Source organism: Chelonoidis abingdonii, chromosome 2 (genome assembly GCF_003597395.2).
Source record: "Chelonoidis abingdonii isolate Lonesome George chromosome 2, CheloAbing_2.0, whole genome shotgun sequence".
NCBI classification, from domain to species: domain Eukaryota; kingdom Metazoa; phylum Chordata; order Testudines; family Testudinidae; genus Chelonoidis; species Chelonoidis abingdonii.
The window spans coordinates 173,989,856-174,004,305 of record NC_133770.1 but is presented as its reverse complement, the minus strand read 5'-3'; the positions used below and the strand labels follow the sequence as shown (position 1 = coordinate 174,004,305).

At 42.1% G+C, this 14,450-nt stretch overlaps 1 protein-coding gene across 5 annotated transcripts in view; it reads right to left on the bottom strand.

Moving 5' to 3' along the window:
• Positions 1-2,483: 2,483 nt before the first annotated feature.
• Positions 2,484-14,450, bottom strand: part of RELCH (RAB11 binding and LisH domain, coiled-coil and HEAT repeat containing) — a 112,497-nt gene continuing 100,530 nt past the window's right edge. For all 5 annotated transcript variants that reach the window (XM_032788247.2, XM_032788248.2, XM_032788250.2 and 2 more), the window contains one exon: positions 2,484-4,339. In XM_032788247.2, the coding sequence (XP_032644138.1) occupies positions 4,219-4,339 (121 nt within the window). In that variant the 3' untranslated portion in view covers positions 2,484-4,218. The remainder of the gene's footprint in view (positions 4,340-14,450) is intronic.

Genomic DNA, 14,450 nt, shown 5'->3' with positions numbered 1-14,450 from the left:
CAGGATAGCAGAGGCAGGGCTCCTGTGGTGATTTAAAGGGCTGGGGCTCCCTGCAGCAGCAGGAGCCTCGGATCCTTTAAATCACCAGCCTGGAGAAGCCAGTCCCATCCAGCATGGCATACCAGCCATTGCTGGTATGCCGTAAGATACTGGCTTACTTTCACCTCTGGAAAAGGTACCTATAATGTTTAGACATTCCAAGAAGGTTTTACTAGAGGCAGTATGAGGCCTTGGAACCCAAGAGTCAAATCTCATCACTTCTTTGTCAGCAAATATCTGAAACCCACTGACAACACATTCCATTCCCCTCTAATGCTAGTCCAAACAGAGCAGTGATACCCAGAACTGAGGCTTGGGAGACAAAAATGGCTCTTTAATGTCTCCCCTGTGGCTCTTTATATCACATAATATTGAAACACTCTGTGATTTAATTATTAACCAAAGCTATTATATATAGCTATGTTAAATGAATTAAAGCTCCTGTGGCTTTTTTGGGTAATGTTGATCGCTAATTTGGTTTCTGAACCCCTGAGGTTACTGTTACTGTAAGCTCAGGCTGCAGAGATTTGTGTGAAGAATCTAAAGATCCCAACCCTGCTGATGACCCATGGGGGTGTCAATATAATAGCACATTATGGGATTTCAGGTTGTTTTTCTAAATCCCTAGGAAATTACATACAAATACTTTAAGAGAACATTAAGGATGCAAAGTCAAGCACTGAAAAAATTAGGAAATGCCAAATGCAACCTTAATTCTGCCACTTTGTGCATAGACATTCTGATACTTTAATTACATGGTCACACACATCATTTTCCACAGGATCCCTGCATCATTCAGTGCACAGGATGAATCTGCTCTGGAGATGAATCAGCATTTGTAGTAATGGAGACTAATCTATATAACTTCTACTTGGTATGTTGCAGAAGTTGGAAGGTTTAGTGAATGAGGCAGGGAATTAGAGACAGAGAACTGACAGTCTCATGATTAAGGCAGTTAAATGCTGTCATAAAGAATTAGATTCTATACCTGGTTGTGACAGAGTTCCTATTTGATGCTAAGCAAGTCACTTAAACCTAGGGTGATCAATGTCCCATTTTATAGGGACAGTCCCAATTTTTGAGTCTTTTTCTTGTATAGGCTCCTATTACCCTCCACTCTCTGTCCTGATTTTTCACTTGCTATCTGGTCACCCTACTTAAACCAAACTTTTCACCTGTGGTCACTAATTGTGTGTTCCTCATTTTCTGGGTGTCTGATCTGAAATGCAGGGTCTGATTTGCAGAAATGCTGAATACTCACAGCTGCCACTGAAGTCAATGGGAGCTGTGCTTTGAACATATAAAATGTGCTATTTAATGCTGTATATTTTGAAAAATCTTGTACACTTTTGACCTCTCTGTGCCTCCAGTCTGTAACATGGGAGTAATACCCCCTTCATCTCATACAGGTGTTGTGAAAATAAATGTATTATGTTTGTGATGCACTCAGATACGGTAGTAATGAGCACTGCAGAAAAAACTATGAGGAAATTAACGTCTTTATTCAGGGCAATGTTTGAATAGTGTGCAGTAAAACAGAACAAGAAAAAATACAGAATAGTTGCTCCTTAACTGAGAGCAATGTTCCTTCAGTGCATTAACTGAGGCAGGGTACCTGTGGAAAAAAATAGTGTGCGATCATATAAACAAACACCATCAGAATGCATATGCACATGGCTGATTTAAGGATGCACAGGCAACCTTCATTCTGGTATTTCCTAACTTTTCAATGTTTGACTGTGCGCCTTTGAATGTTTTCAACATGTTTTTGTGTGTGTAATTTATAGACAAGTTTAAACATCTGAGCTGTGCACCCACAGCACTGCCCTGACTGACAGGCATACCCATCCACCACACAAAGACTTATCTCTAGTCACAAAAATTTAATTCTTCACTCTTAATTGTATAGGTATTGCCCAGATTCCAGCCTATTTAATCATACAGAGTCCATAAAAATACTACTTAATGCTTGACTAGACTGTATATGGTGGGCTATAATTTCTCATGATTCAAACATTTCATTTGACTCCAATTATGCCAGTATTGCTGCACATAGATCCTGAGTCTTAAAATTTGCTTAGATGTAAACCATAATTGACAGGCGTCCATGGGACCTCGAAGCATTCAGGACTTTGATGGACCTTGCAAGCTGTGCCTCATTCCTTTCTAGTCTCTCCAAATGTGGAGGTTTGCTAGGGAAAGTCACACACAAGTTGCTTTCCCATCTCTTGCCTTTTCAAGATGAGGCCCACATCTGTGCCAGGCATATTTCGTAGATCAGGTAAACTAATAATGTACACATGCCTGTAGGTACACTTACACCCCACCTCCCTCCATACATGTGTATAAAAAAAAATAGAAATTGGAGGGAAACAAGAGATTCCTTCCAGCCATTTGGGTGTAGCAATCTTTCTTTGTGATGCTTAGAAATAAACATACACGGCTCATATGCAAAACTCTTTATTTATAACAGAACAATTGACAGGAAAGTTAGCCACTTCCAATTCTTCAGGAATGTCTCCATCATTTCACAGTCAGATAGTGTGTAAGAGCATAGTTATTTCATGGTAACAACTATGGGAAGGAACTGAGCTGTCTGTTAAAAGGCCTCTCTGTATAGCGTAAAAAGGACTGTTGTGGTTTGGGTGTAGCAGGTTCTCACTTTGCAAGTATGTTGGGCAATGTGCACCCAGTGCCATTAGGCAAAGATACAAAGTAGTTAAGGATATTAGTAGTGGGTATTAGCTATGTGCATGGGGAACACTACATCCACATTCTGTTTCAGAAATCTATCCTTTTGTTATCTATTCATGCCTTTCACTTCCCCAATTGCCAAAAAAATTAATACGTCAAATTCTAATGGTATCGTGACACTTTCAGAGAATCTCACTTTTTCCATTTAGAATTTTTGTTTGACACGTGCACTTCAGTTTACGTTCAGATACTTACATTAACCAAAATATAGTGGAAGTGTCCATAAGAACAAGGACACACTTGGAATTTGTGAAGATGCTTTGTCAAGGTTTCATTGTTAAAAAAACCCCAAATAATTGTTAAAGACACTGCTTTTAAAGATTGCTTTTATTCTCTTAAAATAGGTATATGGATTTTATAAACATGTATATAATCTACTTGAGAATATTTGAGACATTTTGTATGTCACAAATTCTCATTAATTTATTATTTAAAATATTTTCTTCCAAGTCTGAATTGAGTAGATAAGCTAACTAATTTAATTATTGCTTTTGGCTATCGTACTGCATACTACGGTGCAGTGAGGGGAAGATGAGATCGCTCTTTTGCTATTACAGATGGTTCTGTCTGTAGACATCTCTAGTGCAGTGCATTGGCTCTGACCTAAGGACCTTACAAGACCCTAGAGAAGTCAGACCCTTTAAGCCTGAATACTTGGTATGATTAATCTTGATCATCAATTTACTCTCTTTAATCAGGGCATGTGCCTTTCAGTAGGTAGACTAATAGTTAAAGTGCTTCAGTTAAAGTAAAAAAACCCCTCAGATAGAAGAGGTTTATCTGGAGAATCTGATACACTACTTACAGAATACACACTGAAGCATCTGAAATGCTGAATGTTTCCCATGGATCAATGCAGTGCAAGCAGTTTTATACATTATGTGCTGCAATTCCGCTAGACTGGAAATGTACAGTACTTACAAAAACACAATCCAAAAAAGCAGAAACTAGTGCTGGTGGCTTTTCCTTGTCATTTTAGAAACATAAAAAAGTCTGCACTACTTTTTCATAATTTAAATACATAAGTAATCTCCACTTTTATTACTTTATGACAATGACTTCAAATTTACATTATTTTAAGTACCATTGTAATAGCTCCGTGTATAATACAGATATTTGCTGATATCTTGTCAGAAAATAAAATAAAAAATACCTTTCACTATATAAAAAATGCTGGAAAGACAAGAACACAGAACAGGGACTTGGTACAGACTATGAATTCAGTTTTATATCAACCACAGTTAACCCAAAAATTAACAGATACACAGCGATATTCAAAAGCAGTGCAAATATCTTTGGAGGTTAGAATAAAATTATATTACAAGAACATCAGACAGGGGAAATAAAAAGGCAAGTACTTCAAGTACAAGGAACCAGTCTGCATGAGGTCCATCTTAGTGTTTATTTGAACTTCTTTTCCAAATTTTACTTCTTCCTCTGAAACACGTTGGCCAACATGGCACCTGATGTAGTCAACTGGCCCATTTTGTTCAAAAACTTGGTCTTTGTATCTTCACTCACAAGGCTTGCAGCAATTGACATTGAGCTAGGAAAGAGTTAAGAAATTAATTACGTAAGAGAACTAAAAAACCCCAAAGAATGTTGTGGTCTGCTGTTTAATAGGCAACATACGTGTCTTATCAGCCCATTTGTGGTTTAAAAATCATGAAAGAGTAGGCTGTTATGAATAGCTATGAAAAAGCCAAACCCAAGGACACACTTGGTTGACAAGTCTATATATCAGACAAACAACAATTTCCTTCCAGCCTCCACACTGGTAGTGTGTCTCAAGTACCATCAAAGCTTCTATATTACTTGTGAACCTCAGGGTCCGGTAGCACACTCAACCCAAATGGTAGTTTTCATAGTTCCAGGAAAAAGTAGCCCTAGAGGTCCTTCAGAGTCCTACTGAAGAACTTAAAATGTATTTGCATATTCTTTTGAATATCTTTAGAAGTTCTCATGTTAATGTTAGCTTAATAATTCGATGATTACTTCTCAAGGATGAATGCCTTTGTGAAGCATCTACTTTGTCACCTTCTAGCTGGAAATATAAAGTCTAAGCCTTCATTTGTCCAAGTACTATACATTTGGAAGACCACATCTAATCTCAAATCAGATTCAGAAAAGCAATAAAGCCAAAACTACTGAACGTAAAACTGGAGTGTGTGTGGCAATAGGTTTTAAAAAGCCATACAGTCACATAGACACTCCTCTGGAATTTCTAATGAACTAGAGTGTTCAACTTCCTGGCAAACAGATAACTGTCACTACAGTAGAAATGTGTCACAAGACAGAACATTCCTATAAATTACTATCATAAAAGGCAGAAGTGCTAATAAATGTGCTGCACTTCCTGTACTATATCAAGATATTTGTGGTTAAAATGTCAAGGCAAACTTTCTTTCCACATAATGCAGCACCAGTTTACTAAAGTTAAAATGGAATCCTCAAAGCTCAGCAGGGACTAATTATTAATGTGATTACAGCATCCAAGTCTATAAAAATGAATGTCCTGAAATCAAACACATAGCAATCAGAAACAATACCAACATTTCAAACCTCCCTGGATGTCAAGGCAGGTCAAATAAGTGAAAATTAGTTATGAATTGTTCTCCCATAAGCCAAAAAGGAAGTTACTTACCTGTAACGAAAGGTTCTTTGAGATGTGTGGTCCTATTGGTATGCCAAATGTGGGTGCACACGTGTCATGTGCCGGAGCCAGAAGCTTTTCTTAGCAGTGTCAGTTGACCCACAAGTGTGTCTCCTTGTGCTCTCAGCCAAGACTATAATCGGCTGTGTGGATTGACCAGTTCACAGCAGAGAGGATGGAGGGCGGGTATTGGAATACAAATAGGGACCACACATCTGGAAGAATCTGCTGTTACAGATAAGTAACTTCCTCCTCTTCTCCAAGTGATGGTCCCTACAGGTATTCCAAACATGAGTGAGTAGCGAGAGTGATTAGTGTGGATGTGGGTGTGAGGTTGTATGATGAAGTGCAGTCTGCAGTATGGCACAGCCCATTGCAGCATCCACAGCTGCCCCTTGCGCACTGACGTAATGAGATATGAACATGTGTACTGAGTGCCACGTTACTGCTCAACAGATGTCTTGCCATGAGATGTCCACAAGACAGGCCAATTTGACTGTTTGCATTTGGATAGAGTGCACTGTGCACTATCAGGCGGTGGTACATCAGGTAGTGTGTATCATTCGTTGATGCACCCAGAGACCCATTTGGAGATTCGTTGGGAGAAGAAGGACTGGATGGCAATGGTTTCAAACAGTTTGGCCGGTGCACTAAAGGCGCAGGTTCTGTAGAGTCAAAACACCAACGCATGGTGGACTTTGAGGGAATGCAGCACCCTGTGTGCATGGGAAGTTTGTGGTTTGGGACAGAAAACAGGGAGGTGGATGCACTGATTTAGATGGAACTCTGACACCACTTTTGGCAGGAACTTAAGGAGTAGCTGTAAGGAAACAATCCTTATGGAATACAGTGGGGAGGGGGGAGGAGGGGGCCAGCCATCATGGCTGCCAGTTTGCTGACCCATCTAGCTGAGATAATGGCCACTAAGAACATGTCTTTCATGGAGAGATGTGAGAGGGAGCACATTGCCATTGGCTTGAAGGGTGGTCTTGTGAGGGAGGAAAGAACCAGATTAAGGTCCCACTGGGGTGTGGGCCAGAGTACTGGTGGGAAGGTATTGAGGAGACCTTTCATGAAGCAGATGGTGGTAGGGTGCATAAACAGAGGCACCCTCCACGATCCTCAAGCAAAAACCAGGCTGCAAAGTGAAGAGGGCCCAGGTTGTGATGCTGGACTCGGCCCTGATCTTGTGTGAAGAGATCCCTGAGTGTTCTGAGGCATAGTACTCAGGTGGAAAGTCTGAGGAAGTCTGTGAACCAAAACTGATGGGGTCAGAATGGGGCTATGAGTATTACCGTATCTCAGTCCCATTGAACCTTGTGTGGCACTGACGTGTGGATGGGAATGGGGGCAGGCATAGCAGAGATCACCTGTCCAGGGCAGGAGAAGTGTTTCACCCTGTGAGTCCTCCCCCCATGGCTCCCCTGGAACAATAAAGGGGCAACTTGCGGGTTCTCATGAGTGGCAAAAAGATCCCAGCATGGGGTGCCCCATTTGAGGAAGAGGTAGTGAAAAGTGGCATTGTCCAATTCCCACTCATGGCTGAGACAGAGTCCCGCTGAGCACGTCAGCCAGGGAATTTTGTGTGCCAGGGCGGTACAGTTCTTGGAGCGTCACATAGTATTTGATGCACTAGTTCCAAAGATGGATGGACTATGAACAGAGAGGGGGAGACTTAGCATCATCCTGCTTGTTGATGTACACTACCGCTGCGATGGTGTTGGAGAGTAGTTGAATGTGGTGGGATCGAATGAGAAGAAACACCTGGCATGCATAATGGACTGCCCTCAGTTTGAGCACATTGATGTGCACTCTGGCCTCTTTTGGCTTCCAGACACCCTGGGCTGTGTGATGGTCTTGATGGGTCCCCGAGCCCCCAAGGAGATGTCTGTTGTGATGATAGCCTGTGGGATGGGAGAGGTGAAGGGGGTATCAACCATAACCTTGGAAGGGTTGGTCCCCCACGTGATGGAGGTCAAAACTGTCTGGGGAACAGTGACTCTGGCCTCCAAATGGTCCATGTGGGGTTTGTAGATGGAGAGGATCCAGAACTGGAGGCAACGTATGTGTAGATGTGTGTGCAGTGTCATGGATATAAAGGCCGCCATATATCCCAGGAGGGAGAGGCAATGGTGGACTGTGGTATGTGGGTTATGGTGCAGTTTCACAACTATGGCTGTCACTGTAGTGAAGCAGTCTGCTAGAAGGAAGGCCTGTGCCACAGCTGAGTCAAGCCACGCCCCAATAACATTTATTGTGTAGGTATGAGCACCAATTTCTCCTCATTGAGGCAGATACCTAGAAAGATAAGGAGAGAACGAAGTGCAAGGATGGCAGAGATGAGTTCTTGTTGGGATAGTGTGACAAGGAGCTAGCTGTCCAGGTAGGGATATACCAAGTAGCTGAGGCAGTGCATTTGAGCTGCCACAACAGTGAAGACCTTTGGGAAGACTCATGGAGCCATTGCTATTCTGAGAAGGAGGACTCAGAATTGGTAGTGGTAGCGTCCCATCTGGAAATGGAGAAATTTCCGGTGGGTCAGGTGAACGTTGATGTGGAAGTAAACCTCCTTTGCTACAATTTAAGCCCATTGCTTCTAGTCCTATCCTCAGAGATTAAGAACAATAGTTTTTCTCCCTCCTCTTTGCTTGTTGGAGGATTTCATCACTGATAGGGAGCACCACTCTAGATGGTCCCTGAGGCATGAGGATGTCTGGGACCTAGTCCTGTACCCTCCTCCAGCGGTTTGCCCAGGTCCTCTGCCACAGGTCTTGATACTGCCTGTGATTGTCTGAGGGCGACAGGGAGGGAGAAATGAGAACCTCATCCGATCAGAAGGAAGCAGCTGTAGGAACTGGTGGTACGGCCCCACGTCCGCTTATTCCTCAGAGCTTGATGGTGCTGGTGGAAGATCCTGGACAGAACAGGGGGAGGCATGGTAGGGTGGAGATTGCTAGTCTATGGGTTCCAGGGCGCCCAGTATGGCCAAGGGATGAGCCCCCTTGCTGCTGGGTTGCATGCTGGTGGATAAGGCAGCCGGAGACACAAGTTGGAGCTGTGCAGAGACATTAGGGAAAAGGAGGGTTCCGGCTCTGAGAATTTCTCCAATTCCAAAGAAGGCAGCAGTGGAACCAGTGAGCTGTGGTGCAATGCCAACAGAGGCCTGTCTGGCAGAAGCAGTTTGTTTGCTGGAGAGGGTGGTTAGGGCAGAACCAGTTCCTCCATCAGGAGAAGGAGCTCCAAGCAGCTGGGAGTCCGGGGAGTGCCCTTGGAGATGCCAGAACACACAGGCAGTGTCTGTGGCACTGGTGGTATGGAGGTGGCAGCACGATGGGTGGTGCTCCCACTCCAGCTGGGCGGGTAGGAATGACCGTAGGTACCTCCACCCTCCATCTGTGGAAGCTTGGACACCAGTGTGGCTGAGTCAACATGCAACATCTCACCCGACCTGGTTTGGGGAGGAAATGATGTGCTTAGGAGCAGCCCTCAACGGGGACCTGCTCTTATGCCCATGAGAATGCTTCTTATTCTCATGCTTGGGCTTCATCAGTACTGGGGCACGTGGAGGGCTGGGAGGAGTGCTCACCACCAGTGACGGACATGGCACTGACAGTTCCGGATCCAAGTGAGCACATGGCCTCATGGCTTCCTCCATTAGATGTTTCTGGAGGCAAAACTCTGTTTGAGGTGGGAAAGATTTACAAATCATGCAATAAACTGCAATGTGAGCCTCTCTGGGACAATACAGACACTGCTGGTGCTCATTGCTCATGAGCATGAGCATGGACAAGAAACCGTTTTTAAACCTCAGAGCAGTCCCGGGAGGGTGGGGGAAGGGAAAAGCTTACCCCAGATGAGGTTTTGCTATCACTAACTACGACTATATACAACTATTTATGCTACCCACCAAAAAACAAAACAAAAGCACAACTGCAAGAATGGTAAACTATTCAAGTCACTCTCTTAGTTAAAAGACTAACAGTGTGTAGGAACAGGGGTTCTGACTCAGGCCATGCAGCAGTAAGAGGGAAGTGAAGAGGCACTGATCTGCACAGCCTATTATACCCTCAGCTGGGAGTGTGAGGGGAGGCACAATGCACATGCAGGTCAACGGAGACTGCTAAGAAAACCTTCTGGTGCATGGCGCATATATACACCCAGGATTGGAATACATATATGGACCATCATTCGAAGAAGAATACTCTTTACCTGGAGCAGAGGGGCACTCAAAGAGGAGACATTATATTCTTTCCTTTCTCCATAACCAAAAATCTATGCAAATACTTTACATCTCATCCTCACTTGCTTGAATATAGAAATGCATTTTTAAATGATATAATTATCACTTACGCTATAAAAGCTAGATTATACATAACATGTTCATTTTACTATTGCAGCATCCTATCAACCCTGCTCTCTCTTTTGATCTTTTTTCTTCTAGCTATTGAGTCTTGCTATTATCCTAGAGTAAGTGCTGGGACAGGGATTGCCTTATTTATATGTTTGTATAGTGCCTGCTACAATAGGGCCTTGACACAGGACTAGGGCCTCTACATATATACTATCATATGCTGTAGGAATACTTTGAAAAAACTTATTTGCTATAAAATGAAACATCAAATCATTCAAAATTATTCTTAAAGTTTATTCTATTTAATAATGTTCTATAAACTTAACATTTCCCAATGTCCAATTCTGCATTTGAGCCCCAAAATCTGTATTTGGATGTCTAGATGTCCATTTAAGAACACAAGTTTGAAACCTGGGCTCACAGTATGTCTTCCTTTAGTCAGCATATAACAAAAATCACCTTCTTACATAATGGCTCTGCATATATCGTGCTGATCTGACACTGATGAAGTGAATTTGGCATAATTTCATGATTTATAACTTCGCAAAAGTAAAAAGTTATCTAAAAAAATCTCTTTGGCAACAGTTGATAGTCTCAAGCTTTAATATTAGGAAAGTATTTAATATATTTTAAATGGCCATTTAATGATATTTAGCAGTCTGAAAACATGGAGAGAGCCATGTGACCAGTCAGCTCCGTGGGTCAGCAGCAATTTGTAGAGCCATCTGGGAACCACTGGTAGCAAACTTTGCTTTTAGCTTAGCTGCTCTAAGAAAACTGTGTTGTGAAGATGCAAGCTGGATTTCATAGTCAAATGAAAGGGTTATTGATTATCAAAGAAGGGGATAAATGATTATATAAAGAATCAAAACTTTTACTTAATACCAGCTATTCAAAAACTATAAGTCACTTCAACCTATGTTACACGAGTCTATCCCAGAAAACGATGCTTTAGAAGGGAAAGTAGCGTATTCCACGCATTAACTGTGAAAGGAAATGCACTGGGCTAGTTTCAGAAGATGAAGAAAGCCTGGGGCTGGGAGACAGCAAAAGAAAACCAGTCTTGAACGGAGGGATATCAGGCCCTATGCTACACAGTGAACTAATCAATACACATGGAAAGAGATTTTATTTTCATTCTGAAAGTCTTGTATGAAAACAAAGGTTTAGGGAAACCTCAGAACTTTGGAGACACAGTGGGTGATGTAAGATCTTCTGTTGGTGAGAGAGACAAGCTTACCCAGAGCTCTTCACATCTGGAAAACGTACTCAGTGTCACAGCTTAAGACAATGTCAGTTTCTGGAATATTTTAGAACAGGGGTAGGCAACCTATGGCATGCCTGCTAAAGGTGGCACACGAGCTGATTTTCAGTGGCACTCACACTGCCTGGGTCCTGGCCACCGCTCCGGGGGGCTCTGCATTTTAATTTAAATTTTAATGAAGCTTCTTAAACATTTAAAAACCTTATTTACTTTACATATAACAATAGTTTAGTTATATATTATAAACTTAAAGAAAGAGACCTTCTAAAAATGTTAAAAAATATTACTGGCATGTGAAACCTTAAATTAGAGTGAATAAATGAAGACTTGGCACACCACTTCTGAAAGGTTGCCGACATCTGCTTTAGAACTTAGAACAAGTTCAGATTTTCACAGATAACATTCTTACAATATTATAACCCAGACAGGTGGAAACATTTAAAAACAAGTATATCTATGAAACATGTCTAGTATTAAAAAGTTTAAATAGTTAAATGTGTTGATCAGGTGAGAAACCTTATAATTTGGTTCAAAGGTCCTTGCATCACATTCCTAAACACTGGTAACTTCATTGTCTTCTGGTTAAATTTTTATAAAGGATTTAAATGTTGTGGCAAACCCAGGACAAATGGCTACAAAGGGAGGAGTAGTAATTAGTCCCAGAGGGGTTAAACGGCCTCTCCCTATCCATTGAGAGATAGCCATGGAGAAATAAGGTTCAGCTGGAACAGGGGTTACCAGGGAACTAATTAGGTTCAGCTGGCCCCAATTGCTGAAGACCTTTTTAAACCCTCCCTGGCATGGAAGCGGGGGTGGGGGCGGAGAGGGGAGGCAGAGTGAGAGCAGCAGAGAAGCTGCCAGCAAGTAGGTGCAGCAGGACTCTGAACTCTTCCAGCAAGGAAGACTGCACTCTGTCCCCAGAAGGGGAGAAAACCAGCACAAGGGACTGACTGAGGGAAGGATCAGCCAGACCCTGTGCGACCTGGAAGGACTCTGCTTTGCCCAAGCCTGGGTCTCCAAGGCAAAAAGTGACTTAGCCAGCTGAGGAGAAGCAGGTACTTTGCCACAATGTATTTTTTTTTTTTAAAAAACCACTTAAGGGGTAGCTAAAGTTTCCAATAAAATGACCAAGTTTTGATTTGGCTTTAGGAAGACCAAGAAGTTTGTGTGGACATATCTTCAGTTATAAAATACTTTCTATCAAATTTCGACACATTTTTGAAAAAATATTGCAACAAAAATCTAGTACTGAAAAGATACAAAAAAGGGAAGGTTAACCAAAGGAAATAAGCGTGACACGTTGTGAAGACTTCTCTTTTTCAATCTTACTTCTCAGTAGTTAGCATTCAAGAAGGAAATTAATTGGATGCAGCGTCACTGACGCACGTGTAATACTTACATTTGTATCCATGCTGCACAGGAAGTACTCAATGTGGTATCAAAATGTTTTCTTCAGTTGTAAAATGTTACATTTTGATTCAAGTTTTTTGCTACTATGGTGCTGTTTACTAATTTGTTTTAAAAACTGCAGTTAATCTAAAACAACCATTAGACTAAAGCTCCCGAGAGATAAAACAGTATGGCTTATTCAAAACCAACCCTGTCCATTTAGAGAGATACTTAGTAGAAGAGAACATATTATCCCCAAAAGTAACTCTTCTCTCTGTTCAATTAAAAAGAGCAGCCCATCAATGCTTCTAAGGGCTGGTCTACACTAGGGGAGGGGATCGATCTAAGATGCGCAACTTCAGCTATGTGAATAGTGTTGCTGAAGTCTAAGTATCTTAGATCGAGTTACCTACCGTCCTCACGGCGCGGGATCGACGTCCGCAGCTCCCCCTGTCGACTCCGCTACCGCCGTTCACATTGGTGGAGTTCCGGAGTCGACAGGAGCGCATTCGGGGATCGATATATTGCGTCTAGATGAGACGCGATATATCGATCCCCGAGAAATCGACTGCTACCCGCCGTGAAGACACAGCCTAAGTGAAGAGAGTTCCTTCTGACTTGAGGCCTACTCTCTCATCTTCCCAAAGGAACGTAGGCTATGTTTACACTACATCGCAGCTGAATGGGGGTAACTATCACGTTTATGGTTTTCAAAATCTACTAAGGAGGTATTGTGGCAGACTGTGCTGGAGCCAAGCTAAGCCCTCTTACCACAGATGCTGCAACCAACACTTATAATGGCACATGGACTCTAGGAGTGAATCACTAGCAAAGAGCTACTGTTTAAAATGCTTTATAGCCAGGCCCACAGCTTCTCCGCTTAGTCCTATCCAAAAAAGACACCAGGGATATTTCTGAATGTATCCACTTTGTCTTTTCAGTTTCTCATTCTTCTCTGGTCAAAGTTTTTGTCACCTCTGCCTTCCTTATCTTTTCTCTGATCTATTTTTTCGTTATGTTGCTCAGCTCCTCCTAGCCCTTCACTCCAAGTGCTTTCCCCATCCCTCCTGTTTGGTTTTCTACTACTTTTTCTGAAACAGGAGAATGTGCCTGAAGCTTTAATCACAAGAACCAGTGCTTTGTCATCAATGCAGACAGGAGAAGCTACTTCCCTCTCTCTCCCTTGCTGCTTTGTTGCCTGTTGTGTTGCTCCTCCACCCTCTGCTACTCTTTACAAGCAAATGAACATGAAGATCACTGAAGAACGACTGTACTTTGAATTATTTCACTTCATGCCTGGCTCCCCCGCCACAGTTCTGCTGATTTCACCCAGAGGAATGGGAAGAGATGGAGGTAGTGAAGGAGCACAATGAAGGGTGAAGAGTGCACAGTGAAATAAAGCTCTGAAAGGCTACTTTCTTGGTTTCAGTTTACTAATGTAGTGTAGCACATGGCAGGTTTAAGCCTAGAAAATATACTGGTTACTAGCCCAATATGATCTCTCCTATTGTTAGTTATATTGTTAGGAGAGCAAAAAAAGTACAAAAAATTAAATGCTGCTTTCTTTCTGCAAAGATTATAAAGTCTTTGAATTTCTCCTCCCTCATAAGAGATATCTGTGACTAGCCAGAATCAATTCACTCTTCATACACTATGAGCACTACTGAGAAAAAAGTTGGCTTAGAACCTAGGCATTGTTTCAAGTCTCCGTGGATTCAAAGTCAAGTCTTCAAGTGTTGGTCTGATGCTAACCTCTGCCAGAGTTGTTCATTCTCGTTATATGATCTATTCATTATCAGCTACAAACAGTACACAATATCATAAGCACTAATAGCTATGTCCCAGGGGTTATACCAGATGTGTTTGAAGCCTATTTTCCTCCACATCAAAAATAATCCTATTCAACCACATACACTGACAAACTCCGTCTTTCCTAATTTTCAAAGTGATTTGAGAATGAAGCCTTGTCACCTTGAGAAGTACACTGCTACCTTGATATG